General features: G+C 43.3%; 1 protein-coding gene across 7 annotated transcripts in view; it reads right to left on the bottom strand.

Moving 5' to 3' along the window:
* LOC125462207 (sodium/myo-inositol cotransporter 2-like) overlaps positions 1–15,445 on the bottom strand; it is a 52,690-nt gene that overhangs the window by 16,721 nt on the left and 20,524 nt on the right. For all 7 annotated transcript variants that reach the window (XR_009447130.1, XR_007249622.2, XR_007249623.2 and 4 more), the window contains 5 exons: positions 14,230–14,435; positions 9,460–9,595; positions 9,246–9,353; positions 6,830–6,980; positions 1,816–1,984 (listed from right to left, as the gene is read on the bottom strand). Coding sequence is in view for 3 of the 7 variants with exons in the window: in XM_048551938.1 (XP_048407895.1) it covers positions 1,816–1,984; positions 6,830–6,980; positions 9,246–9,353; positions 9,460–9,595; positions 14,230–14,435 (770 nt within the window). In the remaining 4 variants the exon portion in view is untranslated. The remainder of the gene's footprint in view (positions 1–1,815; positions 1,985–6,829; positions 6,981–9,245; positions 9,354–9,459; positions 9,596–14,229; positions 14,436–15,445) is intronic.

Genomic DNA, 15,445 nt, shown 5'->3' with positions numbered 1-15,445 from the left:
GCATTAGCATTGCACACTTACCCTGTAGAATGTGTTGTCTTGCACATGAGATGTTCAACTAAAATCCTGTCTGACCCAAACGATTCCATGTACTACTTTACAGAAGAGAAGGGAAGTTCCTAGGCCAATATTTATCATTCAACCAATATCAAAGATTACATGTGGACCTTGCTGTGTGTGAGTGCCATGTTTCCTATATTACACCACTGACTACAGCTCAAAAGGACTCTGTTAACTGGAAAGTGCTTTGGGATCACCTGAGGGTATGAAAAGTTTAATATTAGTTCAAGCCTTTCTTTTTGTGTCTGAACAACCAGCAGTCCATTGGAATCTTGAATTTTAAGATAAGAAGACAACGAGATGTCAGGACTGAAGCTGACTTACATCCCCTTAGACTGGTCATCTCCATCCCTTTTGCTATTGGTCTAAGCAGCCCTGTCGCTGCTTAATTCAAGGCCCGTTTTTTTTCACCCCTTCACTCCAATTGCATAATGATTATGTAATTTTCTTAATGTTTGACAAGGTTTGGCATGATAGACTGGTTAATAAGGTTAGATCACATGGGATCCAGGGGAAGCTAGCGAATTGGATTCAAAATAGGCTCAAAGAAAGGAGACAGAGGGTGATGGTAGAGGGTTGTTTTGCAGACTGGAAGCCTGTGACCAGATGTGTGCTGCAAGGATCAGTGCTGGGTCTGCTGCTTTTTGTCATTTATTTAAATGATTTGGTTGGGAACATAAGAGGAATGGTTAGTAAGTTTGCAGATGACACCAAAGTTGGTGGTGTAATTGACAGTGACGAAGACTTTGATCCGATGGACCAATGAGCTGAGGAGTGGCAGAAAGGAATTTAATTTAGATAAATGTGAAGTGAGGCATTTTAGTAAGGCAAACCAGGGCTGGATTTATACAGTGATGGTAGTGCTCTGGAGAATGTTGCTGAACAAAGAGATCTAGGGGTGCAGGTACATTGCTCTTTGAAAGTGGAGTTGAATAAGGAGTTGCAGGTAGACAGGGTACTGAAGAAGGCATTTGGCACTCTTGCCCTCATTGGTCAGAACATTGAGTATAGGAGTCAGTATGTAATGTTGTGGCTCTACAAAACATTAGTGAGGCAACTTTTAGAATATTGCATACAATTCTGGTTGCCCTTCTATTGGAAAGATGATATTCAACTTGAGAGAGTTCAGAAATGATTTACAAGGATGTTGCTGGAGCCAAAGGAAGAGGCTGAATAGGCAGGGGCTATTTTCCCTGGCGCGTTTGAGAAGCAGGGTGACCTTATAGAGGTTTATATCAGCATGAGGGGCGTGGTAGGGTGAATAGCCAAGATCGTTTTCCTAGGGTAGGGGAGTCGAAAACTAGAGGGTACATGAATACATGTATAGGAAGGGTTTAGAGGGACATGGGTCAGATGCTGGCAAATGGGACAAGATCAGATTGGAATGTATGGTAACATGGATGAGTTGGGCCAAAGGGTCTATAATTGAATTGGAGATCATTTAATGGCTGGGTCAAGATTTGCTTTGCTTTCTGATTACTAGACTATAGACTTTTTTGTGCTTCTTCTTTAGACATTTCATTATCTCACTGGGAAGGTCTAGCACATTACAGAATGTCTAAAGAGTTGTGTGGGAGAGTTTTGGCAGTGCTTCCTGAGGTTACACCATTATCTTTGGGTTTTCATTTGGTGTGCCCCATTGACACTGTTAACAGGAGTTCACCAAACTAAAATACACAAGGAGAGCCCAGGTAGGTTCAATGTTATCACCTCATATTAACTAAAGGTAATTAGTGAAATAAATGCAATAGGCACCATCTCATTAGTTCGTTTCCAGAAGCAACCAGCCATGAAGACTACTGCGACAGGTGGCTGGAGGTAGGAGCTGATGGATTGGATGTACTGGAAGAGCTGACCACCTTGACTCATTTGCACCAAAGGAATCCACAGGACGGATACCACCACCAGGACAAGAACAAACACCCTGGAGCAAATGGAAAATCCAATTTACTGACTGTGCACAGCAGCATCACCTCCACTCAATAGCAATCATGAAAAGACACTGATAAAGCAAAAGGCTTCTGGTAAGAAACAGGAATTGGGGAGGTGGATTATCCCTTGAATCTTAAGTGAAATCCCATTGCAATAACCAGAAGCTAGGCTTACAACATCATCCAAGAATGAGATCAATGGGATGGCTTTGCAAATATGCAGCCTTTATCCACCCTTTACAAGACCAGCAGTGTAGGGAGAAGGATTGCTGACAGGATCTGCAAATGTTAAAGCTCCTAAACCTTTGGACTTCCTTGGGATATGGAACAGGCTATGTTGGTGTATTTGGAACAGGCCAATCAAGTGGAAGTTCTTACCATCGCAGCAGTTAGATCAGAGGGTTTTGGGAGACGCATTAAGGCAACTCATACCTTATTTCCTGAGATGAACTACTATCTATTCACGTACACTTTTCTATCTCCTCAATGGGTGTATTAATATTCAGTCTTGCATGTCGCAGATATGCCCCTAATCCACTAAAGGCATGTAAATCACATGATATTTCCAGCCTCTATGGCTATTTGTGGGATAAGCAGCTGTGGCAAGAAATGACACTCACATGGAGATCCATCAGTCTGTTGATTTTTGACTGTAGTATAATAGAATGGATAATAATTTTAAATTGGTGCATCTTAACTTTGATTTCCCACTTCCACATTCTCCGTCACCCTTTAAACCTCCTCGTGGACTTCACTAATCTAAGGAGAACAACCCCAACTCCTCTCGTCATTCCTTGAGGCTATTTCCCGTCCATCAGACCATTCAAGTATCACTCTTCTGTACCTTTGTAAAGATAGAAGGAGGGAGATGGAGGAGTAAAGGAGAAGAAGCAGGAAAATCCAGAATGCATTTTGCTGAATATGTCACATTCCTTCACTGTGAGGCTATAGCAGACACAGATAAGAACATGCAAACCTAGAAAGAATCTTTCTGAACATAGAACGCCAATAAATATTTGATAATATAATATCCTCAAATATTTATTGACGTTCTATGTTCAGAAAGATTCTCAAAATGTTTCAGATAGCCAGGGGCTGCAATGCAGGGACATTGTACAGAGCAGCCTCTGGTGGGGAATGATGGAAGATTTAAAGCTCATAATTCAGTGTAAGTTGAATCACACTTTGTCCATTGCTAAAGTTGCTTCCAAGGGTAGGATTTCCTGATGCTGCTGGCAACAGGATAAGTCAAAGAAATCTCATTCTTACTTTGAGATAAACCAAATATTCTGACCTCAACAGATAGGACAAGAGGCATATGTTAGTATCTTGTTAGAAGTACAATTTGCTGGAATTAAGTCAGCCTTCATTCCAAACTGTCCTGTCAAGAAAACTGTTGCTTCAAAGACCTGACTACTTACGCCAGGGGTGTACCTGGCAACTTTCAGTACTTCCTGCACTACAAAGTAAGTATGTGCTGCTGTGTTCTTTCGAACAACATGGCTTTGAATGATCTAGGCACCTGAAAGTTTGGTCCCAGGAGCTGACTCAATGCTATGGATGGATGGAGCTTTCCATGGTCTGCATGCTGGTTGGGGAATGGGGGACCATTAGGGGAGGTTACCAAGGGCAAACTGCAAGGAGAAACATGACTGTATGCATCAAATTAATCTCTTCACAGAGCCTCTAAAACAGCAGCACATTGCACAGATCAACACTGCCATTCCTCTGGCCATCCTGCAGCTGACAAAGAAACAGTGCTGTGAGATGCAGGAGCAGCATCTCTACAGTACTCCAGCTTGTAAAGGCATAACACCCGAGGCAACTGGGGCCATCTCTGTTGTAGAAATCACATCTACCGTTGCAACTGACAGAGGCACAATGCCTAAGGCACTTCAGGAAGTCCTGGAACATCTGCCGCTTGCTGGATGAGCACCTCCACTTGTAAGGGCTGGGAGGCAATCCCAGTTTATGAGACTCGATCATTTCGTGGAGCCAGTACAGATTTCACAGGCATCCAAGTCGTGAATGGATCTGGGTGGTGATGGATAATGGATGTTTGCTTTGCTAAAGTTTACCAATTTGTTCCCTTTTCCTTGGATTCAGGCAGTTAGACAGCCAGAACAGTAAGCTTTTCTGCCATAGCGGGGTTCCCACACATGCAGGCTGTTATCAATTATACTCATATTGTGATTAGAGAAGCTTGCAACTAACGAAAACAAAACATTCCACTCCATAAACGTGCCAGCATCTCTAACCACAGGAGCCGAATACTCAAGGTTTGAACATGAGATCCAGTGCGATGTCATTGCTCCTATACGCTGGAAAATTCACAGCTGCCCGCACCTTCATCATACTCAAGATTGGCTGCTGCGAGATAAAGGCTGCTCCTCCAAGACCTGCCAGAAATCCTCAGATTAATGCAGAGGAGATGTACAATGCAGCACATGTTTCCACAGGACCATGGCTAAGCCTAGATAAATGGAGCACTCAGATGGTGCACTGCACTTTACCACAGATAGAGTGCACTGCATCACTGCAATGTGCTGTGCCCACCATTACCTCAGGAAGAACTGTCAGAGTGAGCGGAGTAATCCAATGAGGAAGATGAACGTTGAGGATCCTGAAGTGGGCCAGGAGGTCACTCCCAGACAGGAAAAGATCAAGGCCATGTTTAATGGGTCGTACAGGGCCAATGGCAGACTGCTTCCAAGGCAAGCGAGAAACATACTTGTTTTAGTTTGTACATCTGCTGACATTGGGACGTGCTTAAATGACTGAGAAGTCTTTCATTTTGCAGCTTTGTTTCAAATAAAGGCTACTCTTAATTTCAATGTGCTTGTATACTGGGATCAAATCCAGCATTTGGCACAAATGGCACACACTGGGATTGATAGATTTTCATTTAGGTAAGGATATTACCAAAGTAGAAAGTTAATATGGGTAGATGAGGTTAATGTACTGATCAGCTGGAATTTACTGGACAAAACACTCTCAAGAAGATGAATAAACTACACTGGGGCCTATTTGAAATGCTCATCACAGGCTTGATCAAAATAAGACAGTAACAGCGAGTTAATTCTAAGCCTACTCAGGCACAGCAAAAAACAACAAGGACTCAGCTAAGTTTTTATATGATTTGCTTAAATTTTGAGTCTTAAAGCATTGGAATCTAATGATGACATGAATTTGAGAGGTGCTGAAACACTGAAAATTAATGCTAATGAGATGATATACCCAAGGTCAGATTTTCTAACATAAAATTAGATTGTTACTTGTACATGGTCATCAAGAGGGTACAAGAGATGCATGGGCAGAGTGGACTGCTGGATTTACCAATGGTATCACGTTTATCACACATTAAAGAGCGAGAGCATGATTTAAAACCAAATTCACCACTGTAAAATTCCTGAAGGAAGAAGATTTGGATGAAATGGAGCCACAGCTCTCTGCTTCCCGTATCCTGTGGATTAGGGGAAGGCTTAGTAGGCTGCTGCTTAGAAACCTCACCTGAAGCTGATAGACCTGGGGTAAACTTTGTTAGGTGCTCAATAGGCCCTCCTGTATCTGGATATGTAATGGTTAAGTGAGGGGTAAATGGTTTCTATTTGATCCAAAGTTATCTTATTTGCTAAAATGCTAGACAACTGGGACAATTAATGGAATGGAAAGGGGAAATACGATTGCAGCCAGGACCTGTGTAATCTGTGTTGGTGGTAGTAGAAGGATAGGTGGTGATTTACAATCACTTCTAGATTTTAAAAAAAGAATTAGCAAGCAACACAGGAGTGATTGAATTTCAACACTGATGTAATCCCAGAAGTCAGCCATATTCCAAATTCAGTGTGCAGGTGACCTGACCCCAACTAATTAAAAAGATCACTCTAGAAGGCACCTTCACCCATGCTCCAGTCCACCACACCCACAAACCCTGTCTCCCAAGAAATGTAGCTCCAATCAACAAGCAGGGAGTGGAGAAGCTATGCTTAAATCTCTAGACATACTCAACATAATAAGTGTAAAGATTGTATATGAATTATTAGTCATATTGGAAAATACAGAGATTCTTCGTATGAGATTGTTTTATTACACTGCAAGATAGCTGATAATCTTCACAAATGAAAGCATAATTTCGTTTTAAATTAATGTGGCTCTTAATTGGTAAGGCTCCTATTGTGTAATCTACCTTGGAGGTGTAGTCTTTGGTGAAATTGTTGCTATGTTCGATGTCCTGCTTAGGCTCTGTACAAATCAATAAAGTTTCAGGGTGGAGGTTTCAAGCTTGCAATGAGGTGTTGACAGTGAAATTGTTTGTGATCTCTCATATTCTGAATTATTTGAAGCTCTAACAACAAAAGTCAAGGTGACCAAAGCTCCCTCTTGTGTTCCAGCCTAAACTTCTGACATATTTGGTTGCGTAATAACAGTGAGAGTAAATTAGTCATTAATTATACGTAAACACTTACAGGTACGACATAAACACAAGTATGATATAAACTTACCCCTCCTTCCTCCCTTGCTGTAAACTGACACTATTTGAGAAAAGAAACAATAGGACACTGGGGCTATCTGCATTGGAGCATCTGAGTGTAAGAGGTAGGGAGGATTCAGTAAAGCAAGAAATTCTATTCTTTCAACAATCTGGAAAACAACTAAAGGAGGTAATAATATGATAAGATTTGACTTTGACCCAATTTAAAGAGTCAAAGAACACATAGAATGGTGTATTAAAACCTTTACTCAGAAAAATGAAAGATGTCCTATGTTGCTTATGGACAGACAGTAATTATACTTTAAGCGAAACATTCTCCTCCTCAGACAACTTATTCTTTTCCTACCTGCCAACGACCATGAGCTCCCACTCAGTGCAGTGAGGTCGAATGTGGTGCCAGATATCCATTGTAAATAATGTACTCGCACTGTTGAAAATTGAAGTGAGGGAGGACATCAAGGCTGCAATCATCACAGACATCATAAGGCCCCGCAGCCCTGCAGTGGAAGACGAGGTGCCAAACCAAGCTTTGTAGTTTTTAGTGGATCGTAACAATGACAAAGTATAAGAGTGATGATATTTGTGTTCAAGAACACCAAAGGCCGCTCTCTTTGAGGGCAGTTAAGAATTGGGCAACAAAAGCTGACCTTGCCTTTGATGTAAAAGTTCCATGAAAGAAACAAGAAGTCCCTACAAACTAGTTGAGACACTTCCACCTCAGAGGGAATTAGAAATTAGAGCTTTATGGCTGAGAAAGCAAACCGGAAGAGGAAAGGCTATTGAACAATTTAGTGTTAGGAAGGGGGTTCCTCATTAACTCTCCCTGCAAATGATGGTTTTAATTCAAGAACCTGTTGGGATCCAGCAACTTCCACAATTACTAGGCCCAGGGTCTGCTGGGAAACTTTCACTGAAGCAGGTCATCCATGCTAGGCCGCTGGAATCTCGGGCCACAGGAGCTGCCCCAAGGACCGATCTTTCATTGAAGCCAGCCATCCACATCGCTGACCCGTCAGATGGAATCTAGGCCATGCAGCTGAAGACGCTGAAGCATACAAGCAGACCACGCAATGGCCACAAGGAAACTGCCATTACTGCCACAGTGGCTGCTCGAAACATCCCTCATCCACCTTGCCAATGTCGCCTCTGCCAAATCTAGCAGCCAGTGCTGTGTCCCCGTGCTCAGCCCTCTGCCAGGGTGTCGCTCCAGTAATCCCGCGGCCCAGCATGGTGGTCTTACAGTGGTACTGCCTTTTCCCGAAGCCAGCAGATATGAATTGAACTAAACTATATGTGGAACTGCAGGAGATGGGGGAGATAGTAAATGAGTGTTTTGCATCAGTGGTTTCGGGGGAGAAAGATATGGATGATGGAGAATGTGAGGAAATAAATAGCAAAATTTTGAAATATGTCCAATTTACAGAGGAGGTGGTGTTGGATGTCTTAAAATGGATGAAGGTGGATAAATCCCTGGGGCCTGATCAGGTGTACCCTAGAACTCTGTGGGAAGCTCGGGAAGGAATTGCCGGACCCCTGCTGAGATATTTATAACATCGATAGCCACAGGTGAGGTGCCAGAAGACTGGAGATTGGCTAACGTGCCATTATTTAAGAAAGGTGGTAAAGAAAAGCCAGGGAACTATAAGCCAGTGAGCCTGACATTGATGGTAGCACGTTGTTGGAGAGAATCCTGAGGGACAGGGATTTACATGTATTCGGAAAGGCTGAGGGTGATTAACGATAGTCAACATGGCTTTGTGTGTGGGAAGTCGTGTCTTACTAACAACTGAGCTTTTTGAAGAAGTAACGAAGAGGATTCATGAACGCAGAGCAGTGTACATGATCCATATGGACTTCGGATAAGACATTTGATGAGGTTCCTTATGGTAGACTGGTTAGCAAGGTCGGATCACATGGAATAAGGGAGAACTAGCCATTTGAATACTGAACTGGCTCAAAGATAGAAGACAGAAGGTGGTAGTGGAGGGTTGTTTGTCAGACTGGAGGCCTGTGACCAGTGGTATGCCGCAAGGATCGGTGCTGGGTCCTCTGCTTTTTGTCATTTGTATAAATGATTTGGATGTGAACATAGGAGGTCTGGTTAGTAAAGTTTGCAAATGACACCAAAGTCGGAGGTGTAGTGAACAGCGAACAAGGTTACCTCAGAGTACAATGGGACCTTGATCAGATGGGCCAATGAGCTGAGGAGTGGCAGATGGAGTTTAATTTGGATACAAGTGAGGTGCTGCATTTTGGAAAGGCAAATCAGGGCTTATACACTTAATGGTAAGGTCCTGGAGAGTGTTGCTGAACAAAGGGACCTTAGAGTGCAGGTGCATAGTTCCTTGAAAGTGGAGTAGCAGGTAGATAGGATAGTGAAGAAAGCATTTGGTTGCTAGCCTTTATTGATCAGTGCATTGAGTACAGGAGTTGGGAGGTCATGTTGTGGCTGTACAGAACATTGGTTAGGCCACTTTTGGAATACTATGTGTAATTCTGATCTCCCTGCTATAGGAAGGATGTTATGAAACTAGAAAGGGTTCAGAAAAGATTTACGAGGATGTTGCTGGGGTTGAAGGATTTGAGCTATAGGGAGAGTGTTGGTGTTGAATGGTGTTGATGCATTTGAGGAGTAACTCAGTATATGAGGGAGCAAGAATGCTGATTGGCTGGAATGAAACAAATAAATAAAGAGGTGGTTGGTGTATGTAAACACCAGCATGGACCATATGGGGAACTCTATATCATTAGAATTCTCTTACCTCCTGGCAGCAACTCCATTACCAGCTTCGGGTAGGCAATGTCTGAGCAACCAATTTGGTTCCCACAAACTCTACGACAGGTATCAGCATCAGCACAAGCCACTTCATCTAAAATGGGAATGATAATAGAGGTAACAATTTTAAGATTGAAGAAAGATGTTACTCTGTGAAATTCACACGGTGTCAAAAAGTGCAGCTATCTAATTACACATACCTGCGAATAGTACTCGGCTTATCATGCCTGGAAAAACCATAATGAAAACAGGCAAGATTTTCAAATAGACGGCCAACAAAGAGCCACCTTTGGCATGTAGCAGGTTCTTCGCAGACAGTGACCTCTGGACAATAACCTGAAGTTGACACGAAAACAGAATCATTGAGTAAAATATTACAAATTCTGGAAATGTAATGGCTCAGGTTGAAGTAACAATTGGTATCCAAGCAGAGACGTTCTGACATTTCTGATGTGTGGGTTTCGTCAGAAAACTGGGGTCACTTCAGGCACCGATTTAGTTCTAATTTTAATGCTATTTCAGTTCTAAGCAACTTAATAATTGCTAATTGGCACCACTTCCAGGTATGAAACTATTGGCATTCCATTAATCTGTTTCAGGATTTTACCTGGACAAGCACCAGTGCAGAAACACCACTCGAGAGAAAATAGTTGCTAACAAACAGAAACATAACAAGTTGATACTAAGCCCATCTTTCTTAAATTATAGATGGAGCCAGTGAACTTTGTCAATAGGCTGCTGGTGACAGTCATCAGTTTAATAAAGTGCCACATGATAGGCTCATCAGCAAAAGTGAAGCCCTTAGAAGAAAAGAGACAGCCATACCACGGATATAAAAAGCTAGGAGTAGAGAATTGGAGGCTACTGTTGTTTTTCAGGCTGAAATAAAGTAGCCAGTGGGAATCCTCATGACCCAGTATCAACACCACAGCTTTTTGTGATCAGTATTTTTGACCAGGAAGTGGGTCTGTAGTGTACACTTTTAAAATTTGCAGATGACATAAAACTTGTATGTGTTGTGAACTGTGAGGGGAATTAAATTTGAATGATTCATAGTCACTTGCATTTTAGAGTGAATAATATAGTAAACACAGTGGAAAAACATCAGCTGTCACCACAATCTGATGCCATTTTGAATAGTTTAAGAATAAAAACAGTAAAAAGATATAATTGAAAGTGAGTCTATCTTTGTTCTACAATGTCCACCATGACTCCTGCACTGGCATCCCTCCTCCACCACCTCGCTATTGTCTTGACTGGGCCCTTGATGTAATTCTAGAGAATATAGAAAAACTAGAGTTGGATCTAAGTCTGAGTTGTGTTCAGTTGTTGGAGGGTTTTTCACCATGATGTCCATATATAACTATACTCGCTGCATTCATTACCTGCGGCAACTCTCATGTCTGATTCCTTGTCATGCACCGTTTCCAGAACTGCAGCTCATTCAGCAGATATCTGCCAAAAGATCATGTTCGAACCACCTTTAAAAGGCCACTTCTGCCCTGGAAGAGCACTGGCATTCAAAGCTGCCCTGCTCACTGACAGACAAAGTCAGAACATGTTGGAGAGGGGAATGATGGCATCGACAGGGACCTTAATGTCCTGGTGGATAGGATGTTTGAGAGGGAGAGACACTTTCTTCCTGGATGACCAGTGAAGAAGCTGTGCCAACAGGCCCTGGCAGCCTGATCTGAGGTCATGACCCAAGTCAGCACCATCTCCAGGATGCAGAGGAACAGTCGGCAGTGCTTCAAGCTCAATAATCCTCTCTGGGGAAATGCCACATTTCTCTCTGCCATATCACACATTCTAACTTGTCTACTGTACCCACCCCCTACCAAGGCTCATGCTCTACCACTCTCACTATTGCCTGCAATATCTTCCCCACTTGCTCACACCAAATGCCCACAGTCAAAAACCTCCCCCACGACAGTGTGCCGTCCGTCTGGCCTCCTCTGGACCTTGGAACACTTCACCACCATTTCCCCACATTCACCAATATTAACAGCCATGCCACCCACTGTTAGGGAACTTAGCCCATGATTTGTTTGTCATCACAGAAGAATACAGCCCAAAGCAGCACAGAACTAAAGGGTCTGTTTGGGTGGGGAGACAATGAGAAAAGGGGTGCCAGATATCTAGATCCTCACCCCATCACACCCCCACTGTCCCCACACCGCCACAATGAGGAGACAATCTTTCCCCTCATGGGACCGCTGCTGTGGGGATGCAGAAACATTGTGTCCCACCAATAGAGCAAGTACCACCCTGTAAGTTACTGCCACTCTCCCACTGCCCCTCTCATTCATTGCATATCACCTCTATTCCATCTCTGTCTTGTATCTTGTAGGTACAGCCAGACACCCCCAGATCTCTGTGGTGAAAGGCTGTCTCCCCCCCAGAGGTACTTGCACCCTCAGAGGAACCATCAGCAAGGTTGCCTCCTGCATCCTCCAGACTCTGGCTCCTCTGTGGGTACATTAGGCTTTGAGAGTGTGAGGGCACAAGCTGGTGAGCACCTCACTGTGACAGTTCTGCAGCTGGTTGAAGAAGAAATGCCCAGGCCACCGGCACTCAGAGGACTGGCAGAGACCAGGCACCTGTTCAGAGCCAGGCAAGAGAGGAACCTGTGGTGTTGATATCAGGGATTTGGTCCACAAACACAGACAGGAACAGAAGCAGCAGATGAGGACTTGGGACACAATGGCCTTCATTGGCCAGAAGCTGCAGCAGTACTGTGAGTAATGTGACCGTCTGTCTGCCTCCCTGACCAGGTTGTCTTGGATAACCAGGCCCAGCATCCTCCGGGGCCAACACCACACCCTGCACTCCGTCGCCCCAGCCATTGGTTATCAAGACTGAAGGCATAGCCACAGGGGTCCAGGGAATGTTCTCCCCCATCACAGGTGATAGGACAGTCAGGAGGCACCTAGCCAGAGCAAAAACCACACAAACAGCCCCCTTGACTGTTATCATCCAGAGGTGGCCAGGCCCTCCAACTCCAACCTGTCTACCCCTCTATGACCCTTGGAAGTTCAAGTTGAGGAGGGTCAACTTGCCTCTGCAAGCCTGTCCTTCCAGAATACACTGTTGATGTATCGGAAAGGTGCCCTGATGGTCATGAGGGGTTGCTGAATACCAGATGGTGGATGAAGGGTGTGTGAATCTGTGCCTGTAACTAGTACCATGGGCTATAGTTTGATTGTAGGCAGCATGGAGGTTTTTTGCAGAAAGTGGTGAGCTGGGCCTGCCAGGTACTTGCTCTGGTTTCCTTTTTGAGGTTTCCTGGCATCGAGCTTGTCGGTGAATTTGGTTAGATAGGAGTCTGAATATTAATGTGGTGAGTTGTTCCAATGTTGTCATATTCTAGGGCATTTCCATTATGTTCACTGTGGCAGCCAGGCTCTCCAACCAAGTAGCAATTTGAACCACAGAGTATGAAACCAGACACATTCTGGTGAACTTTTAAAAGATGCTGGTTTGGCTTGAACTGGAATATTGTGTTCAAATTAGGACACAATACTTTAAGCAGCATTAGAGAGGACACAGAAAATATTGGTGAGAATTGTTCTAAGAACGAAGGACTTATGTGGATAGTTTGCGAGAAGCCGGGCCTATTGTCTTTAGAAAATGGAAGGCTAATTTGAAAGGGCTTTTCAAAATCCTGAGTGTTTGGAAAAAAGCAGAGAGTAATAATATGTTCCTACTGGCTGTGAAAGGTTGAGAACCAAAGGACTATAATTTAAAAGTGCTCATGATAACATGAGGAGAAAGATTTTACACAGCTAGTCGTTAGTATTTAGAATTATTCTATGTCTCTGATTCTACTCACTTAGAATGCGCTGCTTGGACAGTATCTAATTCTCATCTCAAGAGGAGGCTGGGCAATGGTAGAGGAGGGGTGCAGGATCATGTCTTCACCTTCCCAACATTCCCCAAGGGATTAAAAAAGGCCTGATAAATGGCAAAGGTTGCTAATAGATGTCCACAACTGATCAATCAATGTCCACTTAAGGATCCACTTGGCCTTGCCGAAACCAGAGGTGGGGAAAGTTTGCTCTCAGGCAGCTGCCCACTCACAGCTGGTCTCCAGGTCTGCCTAGAAAGGAGGGAATCTTTCTCTCTGATTGTACAAGTTTCCCAAAGTTCACAGCTGAAAGGCACTGTCCTGCCCTCTCAACTAATCTCAATGTGAGTCACAAAGCCCTAAAACGAGACTGCTTCCAAGACGTGAGAGCAAATGTTAAACTCAACACTCTTATTGCAGAACTGAGGGTGTGCTCCACTGTTGGGGATGCTATCTACAGAATGAAACATTCAAACGAGGGCCCACCTATTTCCATCGGTGGATATTGAAGAGCTCACGACACTAATTTGAAGAAGAGCACAGGAGTTAGCCTTCATCTCCTGCCAAATACTTATCCCTTATTCAAAATCACAACAACAGTTTATCTGGTCATTATCCCATTACTGTTTGATGGTCAGTTGTGTCAAAATTGATGACTGTAAAGCACTTTGAGATGTCCAGTAACCAGGCAAAAACAAATGCAAGTCTTCTTCCTAACTCTCCTATAATATGATCATCCAAATCATCAACAGATTTTCTTGTGATTTCTACTTTCCCTTCCCCAAACTTATAGAAATCTTATAAACCAGTGCAGCTCTTCAAATTACATAGTACATTATAGCAAGTAGATAGTATGAGAATCTGATACAATACTGCGAGATTAGCCTGGCCCCAATTCATGCTGATTTCTGTCCCCCAGGTACTTTATACCAAGGCAAGACTAAGGGAAGTAGCAAATTCTCAACTTACCTTCTAAATGAGCCAATTGGAAATGCAAGTGCCGGTGTGGAAAAGTTGAAGTGTTAATGTAATTGGTAGTGATGAGGCACACCAAGCTTTATATTGAAAATCTCACAAGAGAAGACTGAGTTAGGGCACACTAATATTAACAAAATGATGGTACCTGATCGGTGCACCAATACCAGATCGAAGGGATAGTCATTCCGATCAGTACACCTGGCCAAGGAAAGTCGGAGGTCACAGGGTCCCGAAATATGTGAAAGGCATCGTTCCTCGGGAGGCCACAGGTCGTGTTGAGGTCACGGACAGTGGGAATGGCATGGAAGTACAGTTCCTGAAGACCTGAATAACCTTCAACTTCAACGAAAGCTGTAGAGTGGAGACGGGTTTTATTGATCCAGCATAAATATACATTCACCTGGTTAACTAAACGCTGTGCTTCAGAAGTTAATCAATCCTGAACTAGAAGTAGTCAATCCCCTTTATACAAAACCAATGTTCCTTTGCAATTACCTTTAAATACAAATGAAGATTATTCTCTTGGGTTAAAGATATCTTCTATTTCCTTTTATCTCTTGTTAAAAGTGTTTTTTTCTCTCTAGTTAATTGGTGACTTTCTATTATAGGGTTATTCTGAGCTTAATGATAGACAGAGAACTTCATGAGAAGTTCCAGATAGTTTCCATTCACTTCCTCGGAGGATGTAAAATGATATGAGCAAGATCTACCCATTGACATGCATTAGGAACTCGCTGTGCGAGGCAATACTGCTTCAATTTGTTTTATTTGTTCCTGGATATGATGCGAGTGTGAGTCTGGGTGAGCAATTATTGCTCGTACTGCAGTTGTTCTTGAGAAGGTTGTAGTGAGCTCTCTTCCTGAACCACAGCTGTTCTTGGGATGTAGGAGGATCGACAGTGCCGTCAGGGAGGGAGTTCCAGGATTTTGACCAAGCAACGGTGGACAAAAAGTGATACAGTTCATGTTCATGATAGTGTATGATTTGAAGGAGAAATTATTGGTGGTGGTATCACCATGCATCTGCTGCCCTTGTTATTCTCAGTACTACAGGTAAACTCCCTCAGACATCTCCTGTTACGTATTTCAAGAGTGTGGAGGCATCAGACTGTCATGCCACTGGGTTTGCAGACAATTCTGGATAAAAGCAAAATCTCTGCATTTGGTGATGTCTGAGATTCATTTCAATTGCTGCTATCATTTCCTTTTTACAGCTCTAGTTAATGTAATAGCATAATTGATCAGCCGACAGAATGGTACAAAATGACAGTGTGAATTGCCCAGCTTTCACTATAACAGGTTTCTTACTGTTGCAAATACCCTCCCCTTTAGAGAACAGTGTGGAGCGTTGGGAGGATTTC

The sequence above is a fragment of the Stegostoma tigrinum genome, chromosome 23 (genome assembly GCF_030684315.1).
Source record: "Stegostoma tigrinum isolate sSteTig4 chromosome 23, sSteTig4.hap1, whole genome shotgun sequence".
Lineage (NCBI taxonomy): Eukaryota > Metazoa > Chordata > Chondrichthyes > Orectolobiformes > Stegostomatidae > Stegostoma > Stegostoma tigrinum.
Note: the sequence above shows the minus strand (reverse complement) of the source record. Positions and strands in the feature narration are given on the sequence as shown.